This window comes from Alosa alosa, chromosome 2 (genome assembly GCF_017589495.1).
Source record: "Alosa alosa isolate M-15738 ecotype Scorff River chromosome 2, AALO_Geno_1.1, whole genome shotgun sequence".
Lineage (NCBI taxonomy): Eukaryota > Metazoa > Chordata > Actinopteri > Clupeiformes > Clupeidae > Alosa > Alosa alosa.
In genome coordinates, this window is record NC_063190.1 from 24,520,687 (window position 1) to 24,535,364 (window position 14,678).

The 14,678-nt window shown below is 43.4% G+C and overlaps 1 protein-coding gene across 1 annotated transcript; it reads right to left on the reverse strand.

The window, feature by feature from the left end:
• Positions 1-1,037: 1,037 nt before the first annotated feature.
• On the reverse strand, positions 1,038-13,482 carry LOC125285005 (olfactory receptor 2AT4-like). Its single transcript, XM_048229189.1, has 4 exons — positions 13,418-13,482; positions 12,510-12,693; positions 7,039-7,223; positions 1,038-2,031 (listed from the first exon to the last, which is right to left on the reverse strand). Exons 1-4 carry the CDS (start codon positions 13,480-13,482, stop codon positions 1,038-1,040), a joined length of 1,428 nt encoding a protein of 475 aa, XP_048085146.1.
• Between the last annotated feature and the right edge of the window lie 1,196 nt (positions 13,483-14,678).

A 14,678-nucleotide genomic window follows, 5' to 3' on the forward strand; every position in this document is an offset into this window, starting at 1 on the left:
CGTTAACCAGTGGGAACACACTCTTACCTTACCCGGCTAGGCTGTCAGAGCTGCCCTCGAAGAAAAACATGCACGGCGTGCCGTCCCGGACAAGGTGCTCTTCCGTGCAAACGCAGCAGGCTGCAGCGCCCGTACCATGTACGGGTCTGAGTGCCCACGGGGACCCAGGTTCGAATCCGACCTGCGGTCATATCCCGATACCCACTTACTTCCTGTCACTCTTCACTGTCCTGTCCAAATAAAGGCCCCCCCCCCAAAAAAAAAAAAAAATATACTTACTTAATCGTTCTACCAAAATCTCTAATCGTGACATCCCTAGCTAGAGCAAGTACAAATTTGAGTTTGGCTGGTAAAAAGAATAGTTCTTTATTCTGGATGTTACAGCAGAGTTTTGGGCCTCTGCGCCACGCAGCACAATGTTGCAAAATGAAGCCAAACCATTGAACACTGAGCCAGAACGCTCATGGTTGGAAATGAGTTTAGTGAAATTGGAATACACATTGAAACAAATGGTTCCGAAACCCCTTTTCCAGTGTAAATGTGTGTGATGGGGGTAGCAATTAATTGAGGCTTAATTTGACCTTGTAGGTGGAACCATTCTATCTGCTTACAATAAACACTCTGTCTCAGCCATTTCTGTGGCTGAGACAAAGGGACAGTAACAATATTAAAAATCACCAATATTCTACAATGCTAATACTGGCAATGGGGTATTTCCATGTTAAGTCTCAGATTTGTATTCATTTTTTGTCTAAACAGTCCCCACGAGTCTATCAAAACATTACTACTGTATCATATGTCCATACATGACTACCATACAACATTTCAGTCTGGTATTTTATTTTGTTGCTGAGATATGCCTTTTCAATTATGAATAGACAGCCTAGAAAATTGTGCTGAATGTTAGTGATTTATGTGAAGCACTTTTTTATATCCGTTTTATAAAAAGTAAATAAACATGCTTGTTGATGTCAATCATTTGGTTTTGTTACAGACATTTAAAGCATATAATAGCTTCCATACATCACACATCTGGCTCATCCAAGGAGCTTGTTGAAACAGTCATCTGGAAATAGCAACTTGTTCCCAAGGCTCATTACACTAAACCAACGAACCAGTGTTTGTTTGATCTCTTTTGTTCTGAGGCAGTAAATGAAGGGGTTTACAAGAGGAGGAAACAGACTATAGAAGAGAATTAGTGTAATGCGAAGATCCAGGTCAATATAGAGTCCAGCCATGTTGAATATATAGACAGTGCAGCGTGGCAGATAGTAAAGACTGATTATACATATTTGTGTGGTGCAGGTGGAGAAGGTTTTCCACTGGCTCTGTGAAGTGGATATTTTTGCTACACTGACTATTATATGGATGTAGGAGTATATGATAAAAGCTAAGGGTATCAGAAGCACTACCATGGCTTGTGCAAAGGCAACCAGCTTTACAAAACTGTTGTCACCACATGAAAGTGTGACGACAGAATTATGATCACAGTAACACTGGTAGATATAGTTTGGCCCACAATAAGGTAATATCAACATCAATAAGGTCATGCTGCCAGGTGTGATAAAGGACATTGCCCAGGCAACACAATTGAGGATAGTCATGGTGCGATTTGTCATAACCATAGGGTATCTAAGAGGAAAACATATGGCTATGTAACGATCCATAGCCATCATCCCCATAATGTAAGAGTTCACAGTCCCAAAGAAATGGACCAGTAACATTTGTGCGAAGCACACATGAAAGGGTATGAATTTATCACCAAACCAGTACAGAGCAATTATCTTGGGCAATGTAACAGTGCCAAATCCTATGTCAGACAGAGCCAAACTGAACATGATGATGTACATAGGTTTATGGAGGCTGGGCACATACACAAATGTTACCACTAGAACAGAGTTCCCTACAACTGTGACTATATACACAATACAAAATATGAATGCGACCAGGCCATAATAATCAGGGTGGAGGGTTGGAAAGCCCACAATAATAAACTCTTTGATTGTTGTCCAGTTGGTTTCCTGTAACATACTGTAAAGAGAGTGGAGAATATAGTAATACAATACTAGATGCATTTATATAAGTTCATTAATTTTAAGTATATCCACAGTAGTATAGTGATATTACAAAAAAAATACTATATTAAAATTACTGTACTTACTATTACTAAAATCTGGCAACTGATTCTGAGCTTGTTTTCCACTAACACACTTACATCTCCCTGCAAGTGGAATCTAGAATGAAGTCCTTCCTGTCTGTATGTTCAAGAAAAAAACATGGATATGATTACCTTATAGTGTGCCTTAGTCCTGTAAACGAATGATTAAAATGCTTTAAAACTGAATATATTTAATGTGTTCTGTGGAGGGGAATGTCTTTTGTCTCATCTCGTCATATCTCTCATCAAGTCTCATGGGTGACAACCAGCCACTTGGTCTGTATCAACAAAGATCCTGGAGTTATAGGTGCTGTGAGAACCTAATCTCTAAGTACATAGTACTTAGGGCAGCCGTGGCCCACTGGTTAGCACTCTGGACTTGTAACCGGAGAGTTGCTGGTTTGAGCCCCGACCAGTGGGCCGAGGCTGAAGTGCCCTTGAGCAAGGCACCTAACCCCTCACTGCTCCCCGAGCGCCGCCGTTAAAGCAGGCAGCTCACTGCGCCGGGATTAGTGTGTGCTTCACCTCACTGTGTGTTCACTGTGTGCAGTGTGTTTCACTAATTCACCGATTGGGTTAAATGCAGAGACCAAATTTCCCTCACGGGATCAAAAAAGTATATATACTATGCTGCTTGGTCAAGCACAATAGCCAACCTAGCCAAGGCAACAGATGTTTATGTTACCATAAATAGCCTCATGACACCATCAAACAAATGATGATAGACAATGACAAATAGATATACTGTAGGTGATGATTATTTGTGTCTGGTGGTAATTAGACTTGAGTATGGATACTTATGAATTGTTTTGAATAAAAAAAAAGATAAGACAACAAATTAAATGTGACCCTGCAAGGCGAAACCAGTCGTTTTGGTAAAATTTAGAAAATTAAGTTATTGTACTCACACGAACGGCCATAAACTATTGGGTATTGGATAGTCGCCGACCCTCATTAGATGTGGATATCTGGAGGTAAGGATAGCCTTTAAGAAACAAGGTTATCGCAGTTGCTGTGAGACATACGGCCCTTCTCCAGTCGCTCTCAAAATCAAAACGCACCCAATTCACGCTTGGACTTTTCGATTATGCTTCTAAATGTTGGGACTGATGGACACTGAACTCTGGGGGTTATTTGAACGTTCGTTGTGAAGTGGTTTACTGTAAAAGGAGCGTAGAGAATAAAATGAGAAGAGTTGCCTGTGTTTTACATAATGTGTAACATTTATTCACATGGCCAGTTCAAAATCACCTGAGGTTTTGACTGAAATGTGTGCCGATATCAATTATGGGGAAAAACATTGTTTGGAGTGGATGGCGGGTGGATTGTTGATGTAGCTGCAGGTGCAGATGACATGACTAGACTACAGCTCATCCATGTGTTGGGGGTCCAGAGGGGAAATGTTTTGTGTGTTTCTGTGGTAACATTTTAATTCTTATGATTAATATTGTCAATTAAAAGTTTGTATGTTTTAGTATTTGCACACTCATGACATAGCACACATTGCACACATTCAGTCTGCTGTCAGGGAAAATGTCTTGGAGAGTATCTCCAGGCCTGTAGATGGCACCCTGGGAGGGAGGGACTGGGATGGGGGCAAGTACCATATAGCTGGCAGAGAAGAAGGAATTTTGAATGCCAGTGTGCAACCCCTGAACCTTGCCTTGTCCGTTCTCTTTGTAATTTAAGATCAAGCAAGAGAACGTGGTTGTGCCGTGCCCCAAGCTCCCCTAGACTTGGAGGCCGGTAATACATGCATCTAGGATGTTGGAATTTGATAGGATACAGGAACTGCAGAGATAAATTGAAAATGAGAATTGGAATGTCGGAATAGCGGTACTAAAAAAAATCGGAGTAGCGGCATGTCTAAATAGAGGCATGTCGTAATAACGGTATGTCGAAATAGAGGGTTGTCGTAATAATGGGATGTCGTAATAAAGAGTGAACCCCCGTTTCGTTAGCCTGCCTCTGTGATGTGGATGCAGGATGTAAATGATCTTGCTTCGGTCAGCGGGTACGATACACTGAACTTGCAAGCGGGATATTCTTCCTACAGGCAGTAGGGGCGGGCGAGAGAGTCTTAATTCGCCCTGTAATGAGTCATTTAACCATATACCGACTTACGAAGATGAGTAATTAACACAAAAACGTTGCCTGGTGTCCCTCTTTAAATGCTTTAGACCAGCGGTTCCCAAACTTAAGGGGAAGCCTAGTCGACAGTTGTCCTCCAAAGCACCAATTCATTGGACACAAAAGCATAGTGATACTGTGGCAAAATTGGTAGATATGTTGACTAACCCACCTATTCTAGCTTTCCCTGACTTTACCTTGCCCTTTGTCTTGCATGTTGATGCTTCTAATTCTGGCCTGGGAGCAGTTTTGTATCAGCACCAACAGGATAAACTCCGTGTGATTGGCTATGGCTCAAGAACACTCACGCCAGCGGAGAAAAACTATCATCTTCACTCGGGGAAGCTGGAGTTTTTAGCTTTAAAATGGGCCGTTTGTGATAAGTTTAGAGACTAGCTATATTATGCACCTTCATTTACCATTTATACAGATAATAATCCACTTACCTATGTCCTCAGTACAGCAAGGCTGAATGCAGCGGGGCATCGTTGGGTAGGTGAGCTGGCAGATTTCCATTTTGATATCAAATATCGCCCAGGAAAGATAAATGTGGACGCAGACACTTTATCCCGATTCCCTGTTCCCTTTAGTGATGTCACAGAATATACAGAAAGCCTGCCACATGACATCATCTTGGCTGTATGGCAAGGGAACAAGGCTACTGAGGAAGAAGAGGTGCCATGGGCAGCAGTTTTGCAACTCTCTAATGTTACTGATGGCCCGACTCTAGATGTTCCAGTAATTCCACCTCAAGACATCAAAAGGGCACAGCAAGAGGACTCGGCAATCAAAGAGATATTGAGGTTGAAAAACAGAGTAGAGAGTCCAAGCGCAATAGACAGGAAAACCCTGTCGCGAGATGCCAGGAAACTGATGCATGAATGGAATCGCTTGAGCCTCGATGGCGGAGTATTGTATCGACAAGCAGGGTCCCGTCGTCAGCTTGTTCTACCCAGTCAATTCAAACCAGTTGTCCTGAAATCCCTACATGATGATATGGGTCATGTGGGTGCTGATAAAGTGATCCAGTTAGTCAGGGAAAGGTTTTACTGGCCATATATGCAGCAGGAAGTAGAGGACTGTCATTCGAAAATGTGCATGTATTATTCAGAAACGCCCCACTGTCCCAGATAAGGCACCCATGGGTTCCATCTCATCCACAGCACCTTTTGAACTTGTGGCAATAGACTATCTTCATTTAGAACCGAGTGGAGGGGGTTATTAATATGTTCTTGTCCTGATGGACCATTTTACTCGATTTGCCCAGGCATACCCCACCAAAGATAAGTCGGGAAAAACTGCTGCAGAGAAAATATTTAATGATTTCATTCCTCGTTTTGGATTTCCAGAGATTGCATCATGATCAAGGCCGAGAGTTTTGAGAATAAACTATTTCACAGATTACAACAACTTTCTGGTAGCGGCAGTAGCGGCATGTCTAAATAGAGGCATGTCGTAATAACGGGATGTCGTAATAGAGGGTTGTCGTAATAACGGGATGTCGTAATAAAGAGTGAACCCCCGTTTCGTTAGCCTGCCTCTGTGATGTGGATGCAGGATGTAAATGATCCTGCTTCGGCCAGCGGGTACGATACACTGAACTTGCAAGCGGGATATTCTTCCTACAGGCAGTAGGGGCGGGCGAGAGAGTCTTAATTCGCCCTGTAATGAGTCATTTAACCATATACCGACTTATGAAGATGAGTAATTAACACAAAAACGTTGCCTGGTGTCCCTCTTTAAATGCTTTAGACCAGCGGTTCCCAAACTTTTTCCCCACGGACCACCTTCTACATTCTGATTCACGTACCACCATCCCCCCCACCATCCGAAAAGTAACACATTCTACTGATGCATTCCAGGCATCGGGTGCATCCGAATAGTTGGTATACTAACTTTGGTTAGAACGTACTACTCAACCGTCAATTTAGTATGCTATTTATGTATGTGAGCGAGTAGTAGGCATACAATTCAGACGTACTGGGCAGCCATCTTGCCTGTTCTTTGACCCCAGATGTTTACATGTGACGGCGACACACATGACGCACAGTGAAGGATGCCGCAAAAAAAAAGCCACATTGGAGAATTTACCTCAGAGCCGTTCATTTCATTCGTCTTGTTTTGCTTGAAAACGACTGAATGTATTTACGAGAATTTACCTCAGAGCCGTTCATTCGCCTTGTTTTAGCTTGACACGACTTAACGTATTTTACGAGAATTCACCTTATTTACCTTAGAGCAGTTCATTCGTCTTGTTTTGCTTGGCACAACATACAGTATTTTTGGAAAATGTCCTACACAGCGTTAATGGCACTTGACATCTCTGCCAGAAGGCATCGTCGCAAAGAGCGACTTACAGGCAGCTTTTAATGGATTTTTCTAGGAGCTGGGTAAGGCATGATTTTATTCTCCCCTTCATCAGTGTTAAAGGCTGTTAAAGACTGTCAATCCGAGATAAAACCCACGTTAATTAATTGACACTGTAAGCTAACATAATTATTTCATAATTCACATAATTAGACATAATTCATTGACAGACTTTGGGCCCAACATCCTACTGCCAGCTGAATACAGCTGTTCCCATCCTGCGGTCGTACTTCCGTGGTGAGGATCTGAAGGGGGATCTCTGCTTGTCACGGCAGAGTAGCACTGCGCTCACTGCGGCACTGAGGTCAGACTCTGACCATGGATGGCAGAGAGACATAGAGGTACTTGTGTTTCTGTTTTTTCTTGCCCATGCAGCAACTTACCCAGTGGTATCCAAGGCTTTTGATATACCACGGTCCACGACATTGTCCACCGGATCTGCACGGCTATCGTGGCCATTCTCCGGAGCGTTATTGTGTTTCCTCAGAACCTGGAAGTGGTGGGTGCAGGTTTTGCAGAACGGGCTGAGTCCCCAGCTTTTAATGTGGCAGTGGGGGCCCATAGATGGCTGCCACATCCGCATAAAGCCACCATCAGCTGATAGTGCCTGCTATTTTAATAGGAAGTTGTTCCATTCGATACAGATGCAGGCCATCTGTGACCACCAGGCCAAATTTGTGGATGTTTTTGTAGGGTACCCTGACTCTGTACACAAGAATACTGAAAAACAGTCCTGTGTATACGGGGGGACTTGTACCCGCCTGCAGGGTGGTGCATCCTTGGGGATGGTGGGTATCCGTGTCTGAATGAGCCTATGTGTCTAATGACGCCGTATAGAGAACCAGTCCGGAACCCTGTACATGCACGCTACAACAAACTGCACGCACAGGCTAGAAATGTAATTGAGAGGGCATTTGGGATGATGGGGAAGGTGGCGTTCGCTTTTTTTTTTAAAGCTTTGTAGGTCAGTCCTGCTTGTACCCCAGGTTGTGACGTGTTGTGCCATTCTGCACAACTTTTGCATCGCCAACGGAGACATTGTCGAGCCTGATGTCGATGACTTGGGACGATGCTGATGATGTTCCAGCAGATGAGGGAGCCATTGAGACAAGGCGTGGTTACCATATACGGGACACACAATCTGGCTGCAGCAGTATCTGCTCCAGTGTGGAGGGTCCCAGCACTTCATGAGCATGACTACCTATAGGAAAATGTAGTGTGTTAATCACTAATACATATTTGTAGTGCGTTACACAATACATATTTGCGAATCTGCCACCTGTTATTCGTGCCATCCCTGTGTTTTTTTTTTATTATTATTTAATGTGCCCAGTCCTGCTGCCATTTCTATTTATTTTCCAGGTTGAAGGCCTACAGTCAGTGTGCGTGTTACACTTGCAGGAGGGCCTTTACAGATCCCATGCAATCTGCGAATCTGCCACCGGTGTAAGGGCTGACTGCTTCATGTTTGACAAATGACAAACAAACTGCACAAACACAATGATTGTTAACACTTACACTGTATGTGAAATTAATACCATTAACCTTGTCTTCCGTTTTGTCCCGTCTTACTAACATCCCACTCTTGGCCTGTACCTTGACGTGGTGAGTAGGCTTTGAACTGATCAGGTCTTGCTTGCTCTACTAAATAATCCATTCAGCTCCAGTAATCAATTAAAGGTTCTATGAAATGTGACAGTTTACTCATCTACACAACATGGTACATACAAATTAAACAAAAATACAGACATTTTTCAATAAATATTTATTTTAGTGTACTGTAAAACTTCAAATAATAGCCGAGTTCCAAACTGACGCCTGTCTCTTTTAAACGCCTGGCGTGGCTACAGGTTTGGGTTAAAGGCCGGGCTCCAATAGAGGCCTGGTTTGTTTTTTAGCTTCGGGTTGTATTTAATCGTCGAAAAAAAAAAGCCCAATTCACACCAAATTTGCAATGACACGAAACTGTTGCAGAAAGGAGTTGCAGTGGTGTGAATTAGATGTTGCACGTCGTTGCAAGCCATCGCAAAGCATTCACCATGTCTGGTCACAGTTGCAAGGTTTTAGAATGTTGCATCAAGTTGCTGGTTAATAGAATGTTGCAGCTCATCTCGTCGTGAATCTTTGGTCTGATTTGGGCTTAAGCATGGTGCAGTCTGTGCACATTATGAGATGGCATTAAAAGACTGCGTTGGAAAAGCTAGAGTTCCAAATTGTATAACTTTTTTCAATATGAACTATGCCCATATGTCCGACTTCGTCATCGTTCAATTCATCCTTTGTGTTTAAAATTTGCGGATAGGCCGATGGTAGCCTAAGCTTGTTTTTATGCTGGCAACAAAACAAAAGGGTTTGCGAACATTATTTATTCTAAATGCGTACTGCCATGGCAATAACGAGAAAGAAATCAGAAAATGAATTTACCTTAGGTTAATGATGTGAAGTCAAGTGCGCTTCTATGGGTCTGGTGTGTGCGAGCGCAGTTTTGTCTGGTCACAGTTGCAAGGAATGTTGCATCAAGTTGCTGGTTAATAGAATGTTGCAGCTCATCTCGTCGCAAATCTTTGGTGTGATTTGGACTTAAGCATGGTGCAGTCTGTGCACGTTATGATTTAGATGGCATTAAATGACTGCGTTGGGGAAAAAGCTAGAGTTCCAAATTGTATAACTTTTTTCAATATGAATTATGCCCATATGTCCGACTTCGTCATCGTTCAATTCATCCCTTGTGTTTAAAATTTGCAGATAGGCCGATGGTAGCCTAAGCTTGTTTTTATGCTGGCAACAAAACAAAAGGGTTCGCAAACATTATTCTTTATTCTAAATGCGTACTGCCATGGCATAAACAAGAAAGAAGTCAGAAAATGAATTTACCTTAGGTTGATGATGTAAAGTCAAGTGCGCTTCTATGGGTCTGGTGTGTGCGAGCGCAGTTTTTATTGATGAGTCGGAGTGGCAAGTGCTGCGTAGTTGCAGTGGAATGTGGCTGCCCAGGGCATTATAAAACTTCTCACTCTTAGGCCTACTCATACACGGCGCTGAAATTGCGTATTTAGCTGTCTAAATTCGAATCATATGCTGGGGGAGAAATCGTCGGACATCCATGATTTTGTTATTCAGCACCTCTGGTCAAAAATATGTTTCCGCGCGCCTGGAAGTAGGCTATGATTTGAAATGTAGACGGTTGTCAAATATGCCAAATAAAAAACGGGAGAAACGATATGGTTCATGCTCTCTCATGCTGTTTCATTCATGCCGAAAGGAAGGGAGAACGAAACATAACACATGTTCCACTTTTGCATAAATAATTCCTTAACGGTTTTGGTCAGGGCTGATAATGCAACTGTATTTGGCAAAGGACCGATAAGCTATTTGCTAGTGACAAAATATGAGCTTTCAGTGTGATACGATCTCTTTGTAAATTAATGATTAAAACGTGTTTCATCTGTTCTGGCTATCCCCGCTATTTGGATCTTACTGTATCTCACTTAATGAACAGCATATCAACACTAAATGAATGATGATCCGTAATTGTCATCAGACAACCTAGTCATATAGGTAGACATTCAGTGTGTTTGAAATAATTAATTTGATAATATTTTGAGTAAGGCTATTTGCACCCCTGGTACAATTAGCAGTGTATGCTATTCATACCCTGGTATGGTGCAATTAGAAGGGAATTCCCCTTGCGCAGAATATTGAGTCAGATGCCACACTCACTTCTGCAGACACCAGAGACTGCCCTATAACTTGTTCACTCCTCTGCAGTTTTGATGACAATAAATAGAAGGCTAACGTTAATGATCGGCTCACACTGTCTCCCCAATACACAGCACATTGTCTCATGAGGAAGCTTCTCCAACACACATATTGCACACTGCCCTCTCCCCACATACACAGCACACTATCCCATCTCCCGTCATCCCCCCAACACACACACCAAGACCCCTGGCAGTTGGGTTAGCCCCTTGAGCCGTGGATCTGCCCAAGGTTTCTTCCTTGCCCCTGTTGCTCTTGGGTGCTCCTTGTTGGTGACCCCCGCCCAATCCCCCCCCACCTTTTTTATGCAGCCCTTGCCACTTAATCTACTAAACCCCTTCTACTGCACTCCCCATATATGCACAAATAGGCTGACACCAGACATAATTTCACTGCATTTCTTACTTCCAGTAACTATATGCATGTGACAATAAACTTCCATGTATCCTTGTATGACATTATCCTACACCATTTGGCTCCTGAATTCCCAGAGCCCTTCCTCTTCCTTTAGATCAGAATCATTTATCTAACCTGGACTTTGTGCCAACAACTGCACCTACACTTGCCAGTCTCATCACAAATGGCCACCAAAATTGAAAAGGAAACCAGGCAGCAGTCCAAATGTCCTGCCTGGGTGCAGTTACGCTGTCCACGGTTAACTGCCAGTCGATTTCGTGAGGCCTGCTCTTCCTGGGAGGGAAATGCAGATCCAGCGGCTGCAGCAAAGGCCCTTGCTGGCCAAATGATAGGCTCCAAAAAGCAAACAGCGGCAATGACACAAGGTCTACAATTGGAGACAGAAGTCCTGACCAATTATGCAGAGTTTATGCGAGTTAATGTGCTGTCTGTTGGCTTTGTGATACCCCGAGAAGCACCACATCTTGGGGCTAGCCCAGACGGTAGGGTCTATGACCCTTCAGAGTCACTGCCGTTTGGACTGGTGGGAGTGAAGAGCACCACCAAACACGATGCTTCACAGGTTGCGCACCTTAAGCGGGAAAATGGGTATGTCAGCCTGAGACAGATACTGGCAGGTTCAGGGCCAGTTAGCAGTAACTGTCCTTGAGTGGTGTGACTTTGTTTATTCAGTTAATGGCTTTTAATGTCAATAAATTATTAGCTATTTATACACACACACACACCAATGACCAAAAGAGCGCAAACCCAAAACCAGGGTAATTATGCAACATCACATGCAATATACTCTCCAGATCTCAGTCTTCTTCATAAGACAAAGGTCCTTGAAAATTCACCATAACACAACAGTTGTGCCAGATCTGGTTGACAGTGCCCATCAGAGTGAGAGGTACAGGTGAGTCCCAGATGTGATTGGACTTAATTCTGCCTATTACCCTTTCGACCTAGCCTGGCGGGCCATCCTATATCATTGAAATGTATAGTCTGGCATCGAACCATTCACCTCGCTTAATCCAAGGGGCGGGCAGAGAATTGTCTTTCAAACTGCCTAGGCATGCAATAGGCCAGCGCTACGACCATATCCGTATCGGGTCGGCAAAACGGCAAATACATCCTTCTTCGAAAGGAATGACTTAAGTGCATTGTGTTGCTCAACTTTCAAAGAAAAGCACAAGTCCAACTCCTCCAAAGTTGACGCCAACGCCGATTCAAACAACCACTCTTCATTCGCCATAGCCACCTTTCTTGTTGTTCACCGTCGCAGGACTGTCTTTATCCTGTTAAGCCCGCCTTAAGACTCTCTAACAAAATAGAGCGCTGTGATTGGATGAGGTCCACGGCGTCAGCCAATAGAAATCTATATGGTTTGATACTAGACGTAAAGGCTGAGCAAATTAATTTGCCGCCGCTAGGGTGCGTCTAGATTTCTAGGCTACTTTCACCACTATCCTGAGACACGCTATGGCTTGTGTCTTCTCAGTATCCTCTTTTGTGAACTGGGCTGAATGCTTGAAGGGTGGAATGATGGGTTTTGCACCAACACCAGAAAGGAGATCTTCAATGATAAATCCTTTGTCGGCCATCACTGACTCAAGTAAGGGAAGGATACCGCTGATCTTTGTTATCTCCTTGTCAGAGATGCTTCCAGTGTACAGCGGCGAGAAGAATGTCAACAAACCATGAAACCACAAACTCCGATCAGTCCCTTTAAGGTTGTCCTGTTTTTGTCGTGGGAGAACGTTTCTGATTGCAGGGTCAGTGAAGAGGCTGCCGTCACAGCCATCTCAGTGCAGTCCAGTATCACATGGACATTGGGACAGTACTTCTTGAATTTTCCTGGCATGACGGACTTCACCTTCTCCCTACTCACCCAAAGAGGAAGCGTCCACAGAATGAAGAAGAAGTAATTGGCCCAGGTTATGGTCACACGGCTCACAGTGGTTAAACTCACCTGGAACATGTCAGCAATTACCTGCTCTTTCATGCCAACAGCTACTCAAATACAGTACATAAGAAATTCATCAATTAATGGCATGCTGCGCGGGGGACTGGGACTGATGTTTTCACTGGTGCCTTCACTTATCCTCTTTGCTTTACTCCAGTAGACTAGTTGAGAGGCAGATGGCACAATGGAGTCCTAGAATATCTTTAACACACGCTCAGATGGAAATTTGGTGTAAAATCTCATCTAGGCATCTGACGCACAATACCGGCTAAAGACGTCCGGGGGTGGAAAGGCTTTTTTCAGCATTTTTTCTCATACCTGTGGTGATTGAGAATTCACAAATTAATTCAGTCCTTCATTAATTTAGTGTGATTAAAAAGCCCTATGGATAACAGTATTTCTTTTGAAACTGAAGTAGTAGTATAAACTAAATTGAAAGGTGGGGGTTGGGGGTAATGACAGACACCGTTAACAAGCAAGATGGGTAACGTTAACATTAAGCTTTGCAAAGTAGGCTACAACACAACAACATAGCCAGGGAATTAGCGACAGCGATATGAGGTAAGGAATGCTTTGAAACCTTTTAAGTTAGTAGTGGTAAAATACTGACATATACCGTTACGGGAGGTGGAACTTCTTACCTGCGGGCGTCGTCGTCGCATAATCGTGCATAGCTTTCTTTGCCGTTTCCTTTATCTCGACTCATACAGACGTTAACGACTGCCGTTTTTGGCACCGCTCATACACAGGGTCCCTTTTTTCTATAGGGGTGAAAGGAAAAAGACTAGGGACATCCTCTGGTTTCAAACGGCGAACAGTGATCCCTAAAACATAGTTGTCTGATGTGAAGTGTCTGCTGCATACGTAAGTGCTCCCCCTTTTAATTGTGAAGTTTGGTCCTTCATCCCACCGGATAGCCTGAATCTATTTTCGTCAAACTTCACCCTCAACAGGAAAGGAATGAAATGACAGATATGGCTGCTTTTGTGAATAACAAGAGCAGCCCGGTGCACTACAACAACTCCTGCTCGTTGCTTGCGCCATTTGTTTACCTGTTGCCCTGACCGGAGCGGAAGAAGGTTATCGCAACTATTGCGTATTTCCGGTCAAAAATACGGAAGTTGTGTGCGAGGTCTATGTAAGTTATAATTAATTTGTGTTTTTTATTCGAATGGAGTGTGTGAAGTCTGTTTAAAACAACTCGGCTAATCAAGTAAGCAAGCAAGCTGGCGTTAGCTTCAAACTTGTAGCTTAGCAACATAGTAAGTTCATAACTTGATTAAGCGATAACCGAGCTAGACCTCAAATGTTTCTAGGTTCGCGGTTGTGTGCAGTGGAGGCGGTAGCTAAGCACTTCACACTCAAATTGCCAGCCAGCCACCTTTCGTAGCGATGGCTGGTCTGACGAGGGAAAGGGCAAACAATCACTGGCTGAAACTTAGCCTTCGTTTTGAACTACGTTTGTATGAGTGGTAGGCTAGGTTGTGGCGTAAAATTACTTGATTGTAGGCTTAGCTGTTAGGTTGTTGTTCAGGGGCCGTATTCACAAAGAATTTTAAGGCTAAAAGTAGCTCCTAAGTGGCGAATTTAGGAGCAACTCCTAAAAATAATGGGCGTGTCACTCCTAACTTTAGGACTCCTCATTTTTTTCACTAAAAGTAATTCACGAAGCATTTTAGACCTAAAAGTAGCACCTAAGTCTGGGACAGCCTAAAAGAAGTCGAGAGGACTCCTAACTCACTAAGACCTATTCACAAACAGCTTTTTGTGGCATTTCACGTTGCGATGTTTTGAAATGGGTATGCGCAACAGGAGCGCAGGAGGATGTAAATTAAATGTAACGTTTCATTGTGAATCAAACTAAAATGTTCTCCTCTTTGCAAACGTAGGCATATGGTGACA

What these genes read in the sequence shown, in the direction of transcription:
- LOC125285005 (XM_048229189.1), bottom strand. Translation starts at nt 13,482, where the DNA reads ATGAGTCGAGATAAAGGAAACGGCAAAGAAAGCTATGCACGATTATGC. An exon ending in TGCGACGACGACGCCCGCAG is followed by an intron (nt 12,694 to 13,417) that starts GTAAGAAGTTCC and finishes TTGGGTGAGTAG; the next exon opens with GGAGAAGGTGAAGTCCGTCA. An exon ending in AAAGCCTTGGATACCACTGG is followed by an intron (nt 2,032 to 7,038) that starts GTAAGTTGCTGC and finishes CTCTCTTTACAG; the next exon opens with TATGTTACAGGAAACCAACT.